This window comes from Salmo trutta, chromosome 12, assembly GCF_901001165.1.
Source record: "Salmo trutta chromosome 12, fSalTru1.1, whole genome shotgun sequence".
NCBI lineage: Eukaryota > Metazoa > Chordata > Actinopteri > Salmoniformes > Salmonidae > Salmo > Salmo trutta.
The window spans coordinates 71,618,443-71,636,372 of NC_042968.1; the positions used below are offsets into that span (position 1 = coordinate 71,618,443).

A 17,930-nucleotide genomic window follows, 5' to 3' on the forward strand; every position below is an offset into this window, starting at 1 on the left:
TTAACTGACTTGCCTAGTTAAATAAAGCTAAAAAAAAATAAAACCTTGTAAGCTAACTATGCTAACGTTAACAAATTTTAAAGAAAACAGCTGGAGAGAATTTCTTAGATAGTTAACTTAATAGTTATATGGAATATAGCTGGCAAACATTAGTAGTTTCATACAATTGTAACTTGATCACCAAAATTAAGTTGCACTGCAGGAGTAACTCTCCTCACGAAGCTCCCGCTTTGCTCATTGTGCTTCTTTGTAAACAAACACACGTGACTGGCTCAAACAGCTGTTTTGGGAAACTAGTTCCGGTAAGCTTCATAATGATAAATAATCTAACGCGATCTGCTTTATCTATTGCCTAGAGCACAAGTTGACTGCATGTGGTTATTAAAAAATAATACATATTTAAATGTATAAAAAAACAATAGTATTGACGGTATTGGGAAATCATACCGAGGGTATATTGAAACACCCCGGGATACATATACGGTATACCACTCAACCGTACTGTACAGCATATCTCACTAGAACATTTTTGAGCAATTATCCACCAATCCCATCAAAAATAAAACCTTAAATCAAATGCTAAATTACAGTTACATCACAACAACTAGTCCTTGTTATCAGCACTGCCACAAGGGTTGAATGAGGTACTGTGTAGGTGTTGTCTGTGAGAATCTTAATAGAGAGTTTTTTTATATATATACATAAATAAATAAATGCTATTCCACATAAATATAGCCTTTTAATGAGAAATTGATTATTATATGAAACATTCATTTGAAATAAGCTGATATAATGATTTCAACATAACAGCAAAAATTACATAGGCAAGGTATTAGGAGTTGTATATTCAATCAAATGTATCCATGGGTATTTGCGACATTGCAGGGATGTTATGCTGATAAAGCAAATGTGTGCTTGTTTCATGTATGCCGTGGTCAAAACGAACTCATATTTCATATGGTACACACTACCGTTCAAAAGTTTGGGGTCACTTAGAAATGTCTATTTTTTTTAAGAAAAACACATTTTATGTCTATTAAAATAACATAAAATTGATAAGAAATACAGTATAGACATTGTTAATGTTGTAAATGACTATTGTAGCTGGAAAGAGCTGATTTTTAATGGAATATCTACATAGGCGTACAGAGGCCCATTATCAGCAACCATTACTCCTGTGTTCCAATGGCACGTTGTGTTAGCTCATACAAGTTTATAATTTTAAAAGACTAAATGATCATTATAAAACCCTTTTGCAATTATGTTAGCACAGCTGAAAACTGTTTTGCTGATTAAAGAAGCAATAAAACTGTCCTTCTTTAGACTAGTTTAGTATCTGGAGCGTCAGCATTTGCGGGTTCAATTACTAGATCAAAATGGGCAGAAACAAAGAACTTTCTTCTGAAACTCATCAGTCTATTCTTGTTCTGAGAAATTAAGGCTATTCCATGCGAGAAATTGCCAAGAAACTGAAGATCTCGTACAACGCTGTGTACTACTCCCTTTACAGAACAGCACAAACTGGCTGTAACCAGAATAGAAAGAGGGGTGGGGGGCCCCGGTGCACAACTGAGAAAGAGGACAAGTACATTAGAGTGTCTAGTTTGAGAAACAGACACCTCATAAGTCCTCAACTGGCAGCTTCATTAAATAGTACCTGCAAAACACCAGTCTCAACATCAACAGTGAAGAGGCGACTCCGAGATGCTGGCCTTCTAGGCAGAGTTCCTCTGTCCAGTGTCTGTGTTCTTTTGCCCATCTTAATCTTTTCTTTTCATTGGCCAGTCTGAGATATGGCTTTTTCTTTGCAACTCTGCCTAGAAGATATTCCATTGAAAATCAGCCGTTTCCAGCTACAATTGTCATTTACAACATTAACAATGTCTACACTGTATTTCTGATCAATTTGATGTTATTTTAATGGACAAAAAAAAAATTCTTTCAAAAACAAGGACATTTCTAAGTGACCCCAAACTTTTGAACGGTAGTGTACTTTGATTAAAACCATCAGAAATTGCCATCCCTCTCTGATATTCATAATGAAGTAATTAACTTAAGAATATGGAGTGTATTTTAAATTTGTGCAATAGCACACCAACGGTATTGTGGGTATTCTCATTAATAATGGCCTCTTTTGTTCTCTTGGAATTATTATGATTTAAGTAGTCTTTGATGTTATAACTATACCAACACTAAGTTGCTATTTACAGGTATAATGTACATAGGAGAGATAGTGTCAGGAAATTGAGACTTCAATCTCTTGATGATGGGTCATTTTACCACATGCACAAACCAGCGGGGCTTTAGCTAGAAAACATGTATCTCAGGCTGAGAGATGAGGGACAGATCTGCATTGATGTGGTCTGATTTGCTGAATTCTTTTGAATGCCTTTATCTTGTGTGGTAATGTGTTTTTACTGTAAACAGTAACTAAACTAAGAGCAATTTCTCTCCTCTAATTATGTTAAAGGGATAGGTAACAGGCACTTAATAATACTACTACTACTAATAATAATAACAATAATAACGTAGGTAGTGTTCCTTGACAGTTCCTTGACAGTATGATGTTTGATACTATGTTTATTTATGTAGCTATATATAGCTATAAACGTATGTCATGTCAGTGCTTTCAATAAAGTATGACTAGAAAGATTAAACAACCTTGTGTCAGAGGGTTCAATCTGATTTGCATGGTCATTCAAAGTTAAGATCCAACGTGGCATAAAAAAAAGTACATAAAGTAGAAAGTAGATTTACAGATTAAAATGAACAGAAGTATTTGAAGCTGTTATATAACTGTTTCCCATATGGGTTCACTCTAGTTAGTAGAAATACAAACCCAATGGCTTTACAATGTCATCCCATAATCCCACAGAATACACTCTCTCTGTCCACTGTTATCCTCCATTTTAAATGAATTTGGTGGAAACAACAACGACAACATAAAATACATGAATGGGACATTTTTCATGTTTTAGAAAAATGGATCACGGGGCTTTCCATGTCTTATGTGTACCTCAGGGAAATGTATGGCTTTCATGGTGTCTGTTGCAGATGTACGCGAATGATCGATGCTCAAATTTGCTCTTGGTGCCGAAAAGCTTGACACATCAGCAGTCACAAGGTGTACGTTTTGCAAAGCTGTACGAAATAGCATTGATTGTTCATCTTCAGACCACGATATTGCACTCAGGCACCAGAAGAAACCCCCTCATGAGAAATGCCTGTAGAATTTCAAGCACGGGAGGTAGCGCCCAAAGATAAGTTTCAGCTTAGACTGGATTCACTCACTCTCAAATGACACATTCAATTAACGAACAGCAATAAGCATCAAGCTAAATAAAGGTATACACATATATAAACAGCTGGTTTCTGTTATTTGACATGAAATGACTATCCGCTGCCCCGGTTGTGTGCCTATGCTTTAAGTACAGCAACAAAGTGCCTTAAACCTTACTTCACAAAGAGAGGGATGCAGACTTGTCATGAGTATTTAATGTTATAAAGAGACTATATAGCTAATGCTTAGAGTATTTGCTTGCTGGGCTATTTACCCATAAAATGTATGAATGCCTTCATACTGTATTAAACTGTCATTTTACATATTTGTAATATTTTGTTTGTTGATAAAGCATATTAACTGAAATAAAAGGATGATATCTGGTCTGCCCTTATACAACTTTATTATATCTTTAAAAATGTTTTACTCAGTAAATAATGGCAGTTTCAGATATAACCTTTGTTCCCTCAGACTAAAATAAAGGCCTCTTTGTCACCAGGAGATGGATTTAATTGTTTTTCTTCTTTTTTTCTCTTTATGCTCTTTTAGGAAATGACAGACATGCTGGGACAAAATATGGTACAGTCTTTAAAGTGGTTTTCATTAATCTTCTTCTTTATCCAACTAAAAGGCTTCATCACTGCCTTTTTGAGTTTCATTTTAACAATTACAATTACAAAGTTTTAATAATACATCAAAAAGCAGAACAAAAAGGTCCAAAAAGGAAAAAAATAAAAAGGAAATAAAAAGGAATATCCCCAAACAGTTATATTTGTAGTGTCTGTTTGCTCTTTTTTTTGTTTGTTTGTTTACTGTATCTCAGCAGAGTTTGGTAGTTAGGTGATCTGATTGTTTCAGTATCTCTGTGTTGTACATGTCCAAGGCGTGGTTGACCCGGATCATCTCGCTGTTGTTCAGCTTGAGCCTGTGCTTCAGCATACAGGAAAACAGGTCCAGCTGGGGTTTCCCGGGTGCCACTGGAGGGGCCAGGCGGTTAATCCGCTCCCTAATGTCCAGCAGCAAGAGCATGACGGAGGAGGAGGAGTAAAACTGGGTCCCCTGGGTGTAAGACTGGTTCACCTGCTGCACGGCGCTGCGGAGCAGGTCTGCGTTGAAGCGCAGGCTGTAACCAAACACCTGGATGTCAGAGATCTTGATGTAGATCTGGCGCTTGTTGGGGTCGGACAGGTCCACGGGACCCTGGCCCGTGTCATTGCGTAACCCAGTGGGCACCTTGGCGCGGCTTCGTAGGTAGATGTGCACCGTCTCAAAGAAGGTCTTCCACCGGTTGCCCAGCAGCAGGGTCCAATTGAAGCACTGGGAGTTCCCCAGCCTCGTCTTCTCCCAGCGCGGGTAGCCGTGCTCGCCGAAGGGCATGCTCCAGCCCTCTGAATGGCTGCCGCTGAACGGGTTCACATAAACAAAGAACATGGGGTCGATGCTGCTGTTGCGCATCTGGCAGATCTTCATGGAGAGCCCAATGATCATGTGGAGGTAGTCCATCCGGTTCTTGTTGCTCTTCAGGGTCAGGGACATGCGCTTGCGCCACCGTGGGTCAAAGAAGGTCTCCAGGCGGATCTCGTTGCTTATGAAGGTGGTGTGGATGTAGAGGCGCGAGTCCATCTTCTGGAGCAAGTACTTGAGCTCCAGGTCTTGGAAGTCTAGGTCGGTCTCGAAGCTGATGAACTGCTCGCTGCGTTCTGAGTCCACGTTCTGGGGCTCACAGCGGCCTCGGTACAGTTTGTACCCCTTGTTGCAGGAGCCGCACTGAGAGATGTTGGCCAGGCTGCACATGGCACAGCTGTTGTTGCCCCCAATAATACATGGGATGGGTCGCTGGCATAGGGTGATACCCGTGTGGCACACGCACATCCTCTGGCTCTCCAGGAAGGTTCCCCAGAAACCATTCTCATTGCAGTAGAGGAAGGACTGGACCCTGTTCAGCCACTGCATCACAGACCTGGAAAATGGAAAGAAAGAAAGAAAGAAAGAAAGAAAGAAAGAAAGAAAGAAAGAAAGAAAGTGTCAGAGCCAGAGTGATCGAGGGGGAATAGAACAAATTGGGGAGCGGAGACACAGGGATAAAATGCACCATTAATAAGGACCGTTTAGCAAGCACAAATTCAGTGTTAAACTGAGGATTAACCTCCACTGCCACTGCCACAGCCTGCTACTGTTTGTTACGGTCTAGTCTGTGGAGGGGATAATGTATTCCTCAAAGGCAGAATTCCTTTATTTCCCTCGTGGGATGGCAACATCATTTCCTATGCAAATTGTGTCTCTTATTCCCCCTCAGGCATCCCTTTCTGTCATCTTGGTAGTACTGAAACTTTCTACTGTGAGATGAGGGTGTTTTTCTGGGAGAGACTGGAGAGGATGAGCTCAAGGTTAGCCTGACATGCTAATGAACTAGCATGGTAACGGTGATGGGTGACCTAGTGCTTGACAGGCCAGAGAGCCCCAAGCCACCCAAAATGAGCCATGGGTAGGGCTAGAGAAGGGGACAGAGGAGACACTCTTCAGACCCAAACTACTTTTGCTCCTATGGGATATGAAATAAACTCAGCAAAAAAACATCCTCTCACTGTCAACTGCGTTTATTTTCAGCAAACTTAACATGTGTAAATATTTGTATGAACATAACAAGACTCAACAACTGAGACATAAACTGAACAAGTTCCACAGACGTGATTAACATAAATTGAATAATGTGTCCCTAAACAAAGGGGCGGTCAAAATCAAAAGTAACAGTCAGTATCTGGTGTGGCCACCAGCTGCATTAAGTACTGCAGTGCATCTCCTCCTCATGGACTGCACCAGATTTGCCAGTTATTGCTGTGAGATGTTACTCCACTCTTCCACCAAGGCACCTGCAAGTTCCCAGACATTTCTGGGGGGAATGGCCCTAGCCTTCACCCTCCGATCCAACAGGTCCCAGACATGCTCAATGGGATTTAGATCCGTGCTCTTTGCTGGCCATGGCAGAACACTAACATTCCTGTCTCGCAGGAAATCACGCACCGAACGAGCAGTATGGCTGGTGGCATTGTCATGCTGAAGGGTCATGTCAGGATGAGCCTGCAGGAAGGGTACCACATGAGGGAGAAGGATGTCTTCCCTGTAACGCACAGTGTTGAGATTGCCTGTAATGACAAGAAGCTCAGTCCGATGACGCTGTGACACATCGCCCCAGACCATGACGGACCCTCCACCTCCAAATCGATCCAGAGTACAGGCCTCGGTGTAACGCTCATTCCTTCGACGATAAACGCTAATCCGACCATCAACCCGGGTGAGACAAAACTGCAACTCGTCAGTGAAGAGCACTTTTTACCAGTCCTGTCTGGTCCAGCGACGGTTGTCGGTGATGTCTGGTGAGGATCTGCCTTACAACAGGCCTACAAGGCCTCAGTCCAGCCTCTCTAAGCCTATTGCGGACAGTCTGCGTACTGATGGAGGGATTGTGCGTTCCGGGTGTGATGTTTGGATGTACTGATCCTGTGCAGATGTTGTTACACGGGGTCTGCCACTGCGAGAACGATCAGCTGTCCGTCCTGTCTCCCTGTAGCGCTGTCTTAGGAATCTCACAGTACGGACATTGCAATTTATTGCCCTGGCCTCATCTGCAGTCCTCATGCCTCCTTGCAGCATGCCTAAGGCATGTTCACGCAGATGAGCAGGGACCCTGGGCATCTTTCTTTTGGTGTTTTTCAGAGTCAGTACAAAGGACTCTTTAGTGTCCTAAGTTTTAACTGTGACCTTAATTGCCTATCGTCTGTAAGCTGTTAGTGTCTTAACGACATGTTCATTAATTGTTTATGGTTCATTAAACAATCATGGGAAACAGTGTTTAAACCTTTTACAATGACGATATGTGAAGCTATTTGGATTTTTACTAATTATCTTTGAAAGACAGGGTCCTGAAAAAGGGACCTTTCTTTTTTTGCTGAGTTTAGGTTGAAGGATATGTAACTTGTACTTTGAGGATTATTTTTAAATTATAATTAGACAGCTTCCCAAAAGTGATTTGGTAAAGTTTTACTTTGAGTTAATACTGATCTTGAACAAATTGAGTTGTGAGAAATATATTTTAATCCATTTAACATTGTCTTTATATAGCAATTCTTACATCAACCTGACTCCATAATTTTTTTGAAGACTGGTTAAACTGACATAAAGCGATGTACTTTCAAGGCAATCTTGGATATGTCCTTGGATCAGTCCTACCCTGATAAAAGTTCCTTTATCTCCTTAACTGAAGAGAGGAGTATCAAAAGATAAGAGTAACATTGTGAAATAACAAAGACACGGCTGAATGCATGTCCCAGAACACTGACTCTAAGATGCACTTTGAGAAAGTAATGCTTTTGTTCACGGCTACATATTCACCCCACTATTATCTCTACAGGACATAAAGACAAAGCCAATGGCTATTCTGTTGGAATGAAAAATAGGTTCCAGTGCTCATGTAAGAGCATCTTGAATCTTGAGAAGAACCTTGAATATAATATTTCACAGAACAAGAAAAACGGAGGAGATTGATGAAAGGGTAACAATTTACTTGACACACAGCGTCATAACATGTTAAGTTATATGTCATAACAGCTGACATAACTTGTCGTAACCTGTTTTAATACGGTCATAACACTGTCATGACACATATTTAGACCTGTTCTGCCATATATTGTGTTATTTTATGGCTGGTTATGACACCTACATAAGTGTCAAAACCCATAAAACCTACCACACAAGGCAAAACATTCCATTACACCATAGCCTACGTGTCAACAGTATGTTTATGTTATATAATGTTTTTGGAAATTGACCATATTAAATTATCATTGTAATTGTGCCCACATTGATGTCAGACATGCACCTACCCCAATGCTCTGTTGCTGATGACTGGGATGAATGCAGGAACAGATTTCAGGAGCAGGACAAGACACCCTCTTTTTGACTGATGACTGATATAAGGGCACGTACGTGACAGGCCTATCTGGCTTGTATGATGATGATGGTCATAATGCTTCATGACAGTGTCGTAAAGTGTATTTTCTACATGATGAAAAACCCATGACTGTAAAGAATTCATTACAACAACAACAAAGGATTTAGAAAACAAACTTTCAAATGAAAGGAAACTTCTTGGCAGGGAAAAATATTATTTCAATAAATGTGGGTTTTGACACTCTTATGTAGGTGTAATAACCAGCCATAAAATAATGCAATACATGTCACAACAGGTGTAAATATATGGGTATTATGACCATATTATGACAGTTATGTCAGCTGTTATAACATATTATGACATGGTTATGTCCATTGGTGTGAAGCAACGTGTTACCGATACAAGCACCATGACTAAACAACGAAAGTTGAATGACAAAATGTATAAACATGTTTTTAATACAGTCGGTTTGTCTCCAAAAGTTCAAAGAACACAAAAGAGTCCCCTGTCATTGACACAACACACAAGGTATGAGATCTTTAAAATAGTGCTCCGTTTTTTGTGCACTATTGGAAATGTTTGCTGCAAATGACAACACAAAATACATTTGAAAAGTTTTGCGGATGTTTACGCCACAAAGATTAAACCATTCCTATTAGTTTTATCTCTTCATTTACGTACGTGAGGCAGGCATAATCATATTATTCTATATATATTCCCCCTTGAATTTATCTGCAATAACTACAGTTTTATGTGATCTGAAACACCGGAATAAAATATGTTCCATCATATAACTGCTTCCCTCAATATGCAGTTTGAGAGCATCATGCTGGTAGTTTTATTTTTCCTTATTTTTTTCCCTCCAAAACAAGTGGCTGGGCTGAGTTTGCCACAGGGAATGAGATGGAAACGAGTGGGAATGAATGCTGTTTGTTTTCACGAATCACAGCACAATCTCTGTGTTTGTAATAGGGCATCAGACAGCTCTGGTGCTCAGCGCAGATGACATACATTATCACAAGACCCCTTCTGTTTGGGGGAACGAGGGAAAAAGAAAAAGAGAGAGAGATATTTGTCGATACTGATGATTGAATGTGATAGTTTTTCTATTAGTGCATTATGTTGGATGACAAAAATAGCCTGTGATTTCATTATTGATAGAAGTTCTTATGTAAGGGAGTTATGTACCAGGCATATCTTGACAACCATAACCCTGTCAACGTCTATAGCAATTACTGCTAAATAATATATAGAGTACAGTCAAATCTGTTAACATGCTAAAGTCTGCCCATGAATAATTACTTTGATACATAAACATGGATGCCGATTACTTGGCTGGGAGTTATGCTATTTTATATCCGTCACCATTAATCACTCTCTGTTTGAGAAGAGCTTCTAGCTATAATCCCCAGGCACGTCTGCTATAGCTCTGCACAGGCACATTCCATATGTTTCCCTGCATAGAGAGCTCACATCTGTGATAGGTGAGTGGGTGTAAGACAAGGTGAGGCAGGTGGAGCTAAGCCTATATTTACCTTGCAACACAATGGATGATTTTCTAATGCAAGTTTGTTCAACCCCCAGTTTATCAGCAACAGGCTAAATGACAAATGAGGGCAATTAGAGCTAGCCAACAGTGAGGGACAGTGAGGCCTTTCATACGTAGAGATGGCCACCACACATTGATTACTCATTGAATTACAGTCGTTTTTTGGATTGAATACCACATGTATCTTAGAGATATGCCGCACGCATGCATTCATGAAATGGCAACCAGGCTTGAATAATAATAATAATAATAATAATAATCACCATACTTTCCTTTATTTACCTCAAGCTAAATCCATTGAAAATATGACTTATGCACACAGCTCATGGTTGTATACAGTGGTGGAATAAGTACTCAATTGTCATACTTGAGTAAAAGTAGAGATAGATTAATAGAAAATGACTCAAGTAAAAGTGAAATTCACCCGATAAAATACCACTTGAGCAAAAGTCTAAAAGTATTTGGTTTTAAATATATGTAAGTATCAAAAGTAAAAGTTTAAATTGACGGATAGCCAAGGGTACACTCCAACACTCAGACATAATTTACAAACAAAGCATTTGTGTTTAGTAAGTCCTCCAGATCAGAGTCAGTAGGGGTGACCGGGATGTTCTCTTGATAAGTATATGAATTGGACCTTTTTCCTGTCCTGCTAAGCATTCCAAATGTAATGACTACCTTTGGGTGTCAGGATAAATGTATGGAGTAAAAAGTCCATTATTTTCTTTAGGAATGTAGTGAAGTAAAAGTAAAAGTTGTAAAAAAATGTAAATAGTAAGGTAAAGTACAGATACGCAAAAACATGACTTAAGTAGTACTTTTAAAGTATTTTACACCACTGGTTGTATAGTCATCTGGTTATGCATAAAAGCATGCCTCTTTCTTGTCCACATGACCAGGAAAAACATAGAACACAGAGTTTTTCCCAGTAAAAACACACGGCCATAAAAATCTGCTGGTCCTAGTTATGCAGTACATCCAGTAGCAGAGCATGCTTAAAAGAAACCAACGCTGAAGCTCTACTCTGAACTACTTGGAATATTCCACTCATTACACCTGTGAAAACACCATAAATGTTTAAAAGGGTACGGTCCAGCCATGCCTGTAGATTGCCTGTGGATTGTGTAACAGTGATTATCGCTATAGAAGTAAGTGTGTAATTAGACTACGGGGAGCAGCCTGATGTCAAGCCACCACCATCAAAGTCCACCCTGGGTTTCCCCCTGCAGGTCTGAAGCTAAGCAGCCTTCCACAGTAGGGTCAAACTGTGGAGGAACCCCCTCCAGCCCTGAAGAGACTGGGTTCGTATTGTTCCTGCAGTTGTCAAGGCTCTCCACTGCCAGAATCCAATTGGGACCGAAGGAGGCTTGCTTTCTATAATTATAGGCATGTGTCCCGTCGGTGGGAAGTAGATCAGTAGTAAGGATTTCTGGGTTGTCACAGGCAGTCTTCTCTCTCTCCAACTCGGCCCTTCAGGGCAAAGGCCATGCCACCAGAGAGGCTAGAGCCTCAGCTCAACTCTGAGCAGCAGGACAACAAGGTCTACTGCTACTAGTACTACTGTACTAAATGTAATGGTGGTGGTGTGGATATGTGTGCTTTTTAAATAGAGTAACATTTCACTATATTGCACACAGATATACATGAAATTCAGAAGGAGATATCACTTAAACTCATCCTAACAGCTGTGGGAGTACAAAGCAAACCCACCAGATAATCTATGCTTAAATATAAACACTAATTGTTAAACCTGTGCCTTGAACTGAGCCCCACAGCAAGGGACTCCACATTCGTCATATCAGCCCTGTGTACTGTATGTCTCCAGAGGAAACATTACAAACACTAGTATGTCAGTATGTTTAGTTTACGCTGCATTGGTGGTATCAAAGAGTAACACTGATGTGGGTACTGGTCTGAAAGGAGGATGCCTATTGGCACAGTACATCTCCCACTGACATAGATGCATGAGCACACACACACACACATACACACAATCAATCACTCACACATAAACACACACACACATATAGAAACAAATAAACAAACACAGTTTCTCTTCACAGTGCCGTCAGGCGTCCTTGATGTGTGCTCTGCCGAGCACGGATTGTGCACTGCACCGCTTTGATAACACTTCTGAACAAACCCTTTGCCAAAGCTTGCATCGTAGCGTGGGTGTGTTCCTTCTACCTTAGTGACAGTTGACAGCTGTGCGTTCCTTAACCACATAACTGAATATTTTGAGGATTTTCTCTGTTTATATTTGTATATTGACATTCCACGCAGCTGTAACATTATTTTGTTCATCTGGTATTTAGTGTGTTATTTTTCTCCATGTTGTCTGGTATATTATGGGGTGGATTGACTCCATTTTAGAATGCATTTCAGACTGAATTAGCATTAACACAGTGCCATTTGTGCAGCAAAGCGTGCTATCTGCAGTCACAGTAGGTGATGGCACATTGTGCACTGACCCGGCCAGAGAGCTCCCGCGGTTAGATTCTTTTTCATCCTGCATTGTGAAATACTAGGTAAGACTAGAGTTCATTGGGCATTTCCATGATTTCATGGACAGAACTATAAGAGCCAGAAAATTCAAAGTAAAAATGCATTATGTACTGTATCATAAAGTTTTTGCATACAGTACTTCAACAGGCATTACTAAAACGAAATACAGAAAATCCCCTACATAACAGAGTTTTCTCACAGATTCATTTTGTCACCTTGGTTGCAGTTTATCCACCTTTCTAAGTTACCTTTCATAATACCGTGGTCCACAGCGTTGACACCAAAATTCTGCATCATCAAAACAACACGTTACGTTACATTACAATGCAGCAGGGTTACATAATGCATTTTTACTGCTTCTTAGACCCACCTCTCCCTAGGCATCTGGTGGTTGGGGTTGTGGTGGCAGCGGATGCTGAGGCCAAAGAGCTTGCGGGCGGTGCGCTGGATCTTGAGCCTCTGGGTGTCCAGGGAGCTCTGGAGCAGGCGGTAGCGGGCCTGCAGGTCCCAGTCACTGCCCCACAGGAGGTGGACACTGCTGACCGGCAGGAAGTGGGTGGAGGGCAGCCTCTTCAGGAACGACTTAAACTCATCTGGAGGAGGGAGAGGAATGGAGGGTGATTAAGAGATCTTGCGGGACACAGACAAGGAGTATCTGTTGTCAGAGCAACCTTGGATCAGCCTCCTTCCTGTGCTTTCTGTTCTCAGGTGTTGTTTTCCTGAACAACAAAGCTTGCGTGCATCATGATGCATTACATGCCTTGAATCAAGCTCTCAAAATACCACTGGTATTTATGATAATAGCACATCTGATCAAACAAAATACTCTTGTTAAAGGTAGACTGGTTGAATCAACATTGTTTCACATCATTCCAAGCCAAAAAGTATATGTGATGACGTTGAATCAATGTAGAATTCCGTCTCTTTATCACCCAAATTTTAACCTAAATCCAATGACATGGTGACATTTTTTCTCGATTTCACGTTGAATTCACGTTAATTGACAACTCAACCAAATCAAAACTAAACATTAAACTGATGTCTGTGCCCAGTGGGTGGCGCTTCAACGCTCTTAGCTGTTGCAGAAATGTACTTTCTGCATCTGAGTCAAATCGCTGAGTCTACCTTTAAATAGGAATACACCATTTTATTATTTTAAAAATGGCTATCTGATACTGTAGGCACCTCATCTTAGAAATATCTTCGGCAGCCAATGACCTTGAATGACTCAATCTCAGTTTGTGCCCTCTATAATATATAAATATATATGTATGCCTGTCAGGTTTTATTTGTCTCCTTTTATTACTTGTTAATAATATATAAGTATGAGCCCCGTCAGGTGGATACTGAGCGACTCCCTTTGGGAGTATCCCGGACCATCCTCTGTACTTTACTATTCTGACTTGATCAGTAGTGGATGAGACAGGGGATGTGACTGAGTATGTGTGTGAAAATGTGTGTGGCCAGACATAACCACCCCGCTATATGGGTCATTCGCTAGGCATGTGGAATATGGTGGCTTGTTGATTGGGTTTCACCAACTGAAACGATGCAGATTGCGTTTTAATTGTAACGGTTTTATAATGATGCCATCCATTTTGAAGAATTGCTTGCTGATCGAGACACATGTTCAACACACAAAGGCTCACACACATACACACATGTGCGCATGTACACACACGAGCGCACGTACACACACACAAATGTACACACACACAAATGTACACACACATGTACACAAACACTAACACACATACCAAATAGTCACACCCACACACCAAATAGTCACAAATCAATACCATTAACACACACACATCTTACAAGGTCGCATGTTCCATTTTGCAAACTGTTTAATACAGTGGGTTCATCTCACATTAATGCCGCATCAAAAATCTACAGAAGTTATTGTTTCACCCTTGGGTTCATGCATGGGCCTGTACTGATTGCATGGTGGGTGGCTTCCCTATGTGACTGAGTGACAATGGCTCCTCACACACATTTAGCCTGTGGCATGCTTAGTGAAACCTGGCTGAGGGGGGTAGAGAGAATTGACTGTTACAATTAACTGCTAGTGCCTTCTTCTAAAACAGAAGGCGTTAAAATGGGCTGCTGAATTATTCATACCACACTTTATTGCAGATTGGCTCCAAGAAGTTAACATGCACGCTTTATGTGGTGTATTCTATGGAAGGTGACTCACGTAAAATGACGACACCTGAATAAAAAACAGCTGAATTTAGAGCTGACTGTCTGTGGATTTACCATTATATCACTGTTTGCTGTGGATATTGGATGCTGTAAAGACCTGCATCTGGTGTTCTGTTTGAGGACAGATCAGTGGAAGTAGCCCTGGCTTCAGACCGGTCATTAGTGCCTAGCTGAGGTCCATATGCAAATGGTTCTATAGTCATAATTGGCCTCTACGCAAATCAAAGAGGGAAAACAAGAGAGGAGCTAAGTCATGGGATATCCTTATCATTTGTTATCCTCTTTCTTGCTATATTAGTTAATTTAACCTGAATCTAAGGCAAATATCTTAGTTTATTCCTTACTTTAGGAATATAGTTCATGGAAGGGTCTAAAATAACAATAAATTGCTGTAAAATAACAATAAATTACTAAATACAATATTCAACAGTAATAACAATAAATTACTAAATACAATACTCAACAGTAAGATCACTTACCACAACCATAGTGTTTGTGGACAAAGACACATGGCTGAACAAAACTATAGTAGACTGTACAGTAAACTATCATATCCTTCCCTGCTTACCTGAGTTCTCAAAGTCCTTGTAAGAGGTGGCCCAGGACTCCGCCTGCCCAAGCAGGGTGTTCTCCATGATCTGGATGTCGGTAATAGGACAGTTGCATTGTGGGTACTCGTCAGCACACATGCAGATACACTGGCTGTTCCGGCAGACATACTCCCCCTCCCCATTACACATGATGTAGCTCAGAGCCGACTGAACAAACTTCTCCTGGAGGTACTCTGGAAAGATGACCTGGAGACCTGGAACACAAAGGGAAATCATTTCTATGACACTGTTTTGAAAGGGGAGGTTGGTATAAAATTGTATTTGAACTGAATGTTTGACCAGCAGACCAACAAAAGTTTGGACACACCTACTCATTCAATTGTTTTTATTTATTTTTAAAATTTTCTACATTGTAAAATAATAGTGACGACATCAAAACTATGAAATAACACATATGTAATCATGTAGAAGCCAAAAAAGTGTTAACCAAAATATGTTATATTTGAGATTCTTCAAAGTAGCCACCCTTTGTCTTGATGACAGCTTTGCACACTCTTGGCATTCTCTCAAACAGCTTCATGAGGTAGTCACCTGGAATGCATTAAAATTAACAGGTGTCCCTTGATAAAAGTTATTTTGTGGAATTTATTTCCTTCTTAATCCATTTTTTTAATTTATTTAACCTTTATTTAACCAGGAAAAGCCCATTGAGACCCAGAGTCTCTTTTTCAAGGGAGAACTGGCCAAGAAGGCAGCAACAATCAATACATTACAGAATTAAAACATACAAAAATACAACAACATGATCCAGCCTTAAAAAAGCATTTACACTCCTCTGTACCAGAGTCTCCCATCAATATTTTAAATTCATTCAGTGGCACTAACATATCTAGATGAAGCATGGATTGTAGATTATGCCATGCGTCTGGTGCACAAGAAGAGAAGGCAGTCTTGCCTAATACTGTGAATGTCCTGGGGACTTTAAGTAGCAGCCACCTAGCAGACAGGGTATGGTAACTGCTGGTGGTGAAGGAGACCAGACTACAGAGGTAAAGAGGGAGTTTACCCAAAAGGTCTTTGTAGATTAACATACAAATGTATCTTCTGCGCATATAAAGTGAGGCCCAACCTACCATTTGGTACAATGTGCAATGGTGGGTGAGTGGCTTGGCATTTGTAATAAAGCGTAAGGATGCATGATAAACAGAGTCCAGTCTCTGTAAGATGGAGGAGGCTGCATGCATATACAACAAGTCACCATAATCAATTACAGAGAGAAAAGTGGCCTGAACAAGCTTCTTTCTAGCCATAGGACAATCAGTTGTGTTGTGACAAGGTAGGGGTGCTATACAGAAGATAGCCCTATTGTAACGCTCGTTGTTAGAAGGAGAATTGGACCAAGGTGCAGCGTGGTAAATGTTCATGATACTTTATTTCACAACACACTCATACAAAATAACAAACGGTGAAAAAACGAAAGCGCACAGTTCTGTCAGGCTCAGATGCTAAACAGAAAACAACCTCCCACAAACACGGGTGGAAAACAGGCTGCCTAAGTATGAATCCCAATCAGAGACAACGATAGACAGCTGCCTCTGATTGAGAACCACACTCGGCCCAAAACCAAAGAAACAGAAAACATAGACTTCACACCCGAGTCACACCCTGACCTAACCAAACATAGAGAATAATAAGGATCTCTACGGTCAGGGCGTGACACCTATTTGGTAAAATACCAAGACCATATTATGGCAAGAACAGCTCAAATAAGCAAAGAGAAATGACAGCCCATTACTTTAAAACATGAAGGTCAGTTAATCTGGAACATTTCAAGAACTTTTCAAGTGCAGTCGCAAAAACCATAAAGCGCTATGATACAACTGGCTCTCATGAGTACCGCCACGGGAAAGGAAGACCCAGAGTTCAAGTAACAGACACATCTCAACACCAACTGTTTAGAGGAGACTGCGTGAATCAGGCCTTCATGGTTGAATTGCTGCAAAGAAACCACTACTAAAGGACACCAATAAGAAGAGACTTGCCTGGGCCAAGAAACACGAGCAATGGACATTAGACCGGTGGAAATCAGTCTTTTGGTCTGATGAGTCCAAATTTGAGATTTTTGCTTCCAACCGCTGTGTCTTTGTGAGACGCAAAGTAGGTGAACGGATGATCACCGTGAAGCATGGAGGAGGTGTTATGGCGCTTTGCTGGTGACACTGTCAGTGATTTATTTCGAATTCAAGGCACACTTAACCAGCATGGCTACCACAGTATTATGTAGTGATACGCCATCCAATCTGGTTTGCACTTAGTGGGATTATCATTTGTTTTTCAACAGGACAATGTCCCAAAACACACCTCCAGGCTTTGTATGGGCTATTTGACCAAGAGTGATGGAGCGCTGCATCAGATGACCTGGCCTCCACAATCACCTGACCTCAACCCAATCGAGATGGTTTGGGATGAGTTGGACCGTAGAGTGAAGGAAAAGCAGCCAACAAGTGCTCAACATATGTGGAAACTCCTTCAAGATTGTTGGAAAAGCATTACTCATGAGCTGGTTGAGAGAATTGCAAGAGTGTGCAAAGCTGACATCAAGACAAAGCATGGCTACTTTGAAGAATCTCAAATATAAAATATATTTAGATTCAATATGTGTTGTTTTATAGTTTTGATGTATTCACTATTATTCTACAATGTAGTAAAAAAATAGTAAAAAAAAAACAAACCTTGAATGAGTAGGTGTGTCCAAACTTTTGACTGGTACTGTACATGTTTGGAAAATAAGGACTGTTTCAGTGACATGAAAAATGACATCACACAAAAAATAACCTGCCTGTAATTATAACAGTAAGCAGACAAGAGTGGCACTACATCACCTCATAG

At 40.5% G+C, this 17,930-nt stretch overlaps 1 protein-coding gene across 2 annotated transcripts in view; it reads right to left on the reverse strand.

The window, feature by feature from the left end:
- Positions 1–3,666: 3,666 nt before the first annotated feature.
- Positions 3,667–17,930, reverse strand: part of LOC115204093 (BMP/retinoic acid-inducible neural-specific protein 1) — a 126,851-nt gene continuing 112,587 nt past the window's right edge. For both annotated transcript variants that reach the window (XM_029769400.1, XM_029769401.1), the window contains 3 exons: positions 15,059–15,295; positions 12,653–12,875; positions 3,667–5,240 (listed from right to left, as the gene is read on the reverse strand). In XM_029769400.1, coding sequence (XP_029625260.1) covers positions 4,100–5,240; positions 12,653–12,875; positions 15,059–15,295 — 1,601 coding nt within the window. In that variant the 3' untranslated portion in view covers positions 3,667–4,099. The remainder of the gene's footprint in view (positions 5,241–12,652; positions 12,876–15,058; positions 15,296–17,930) is intronic.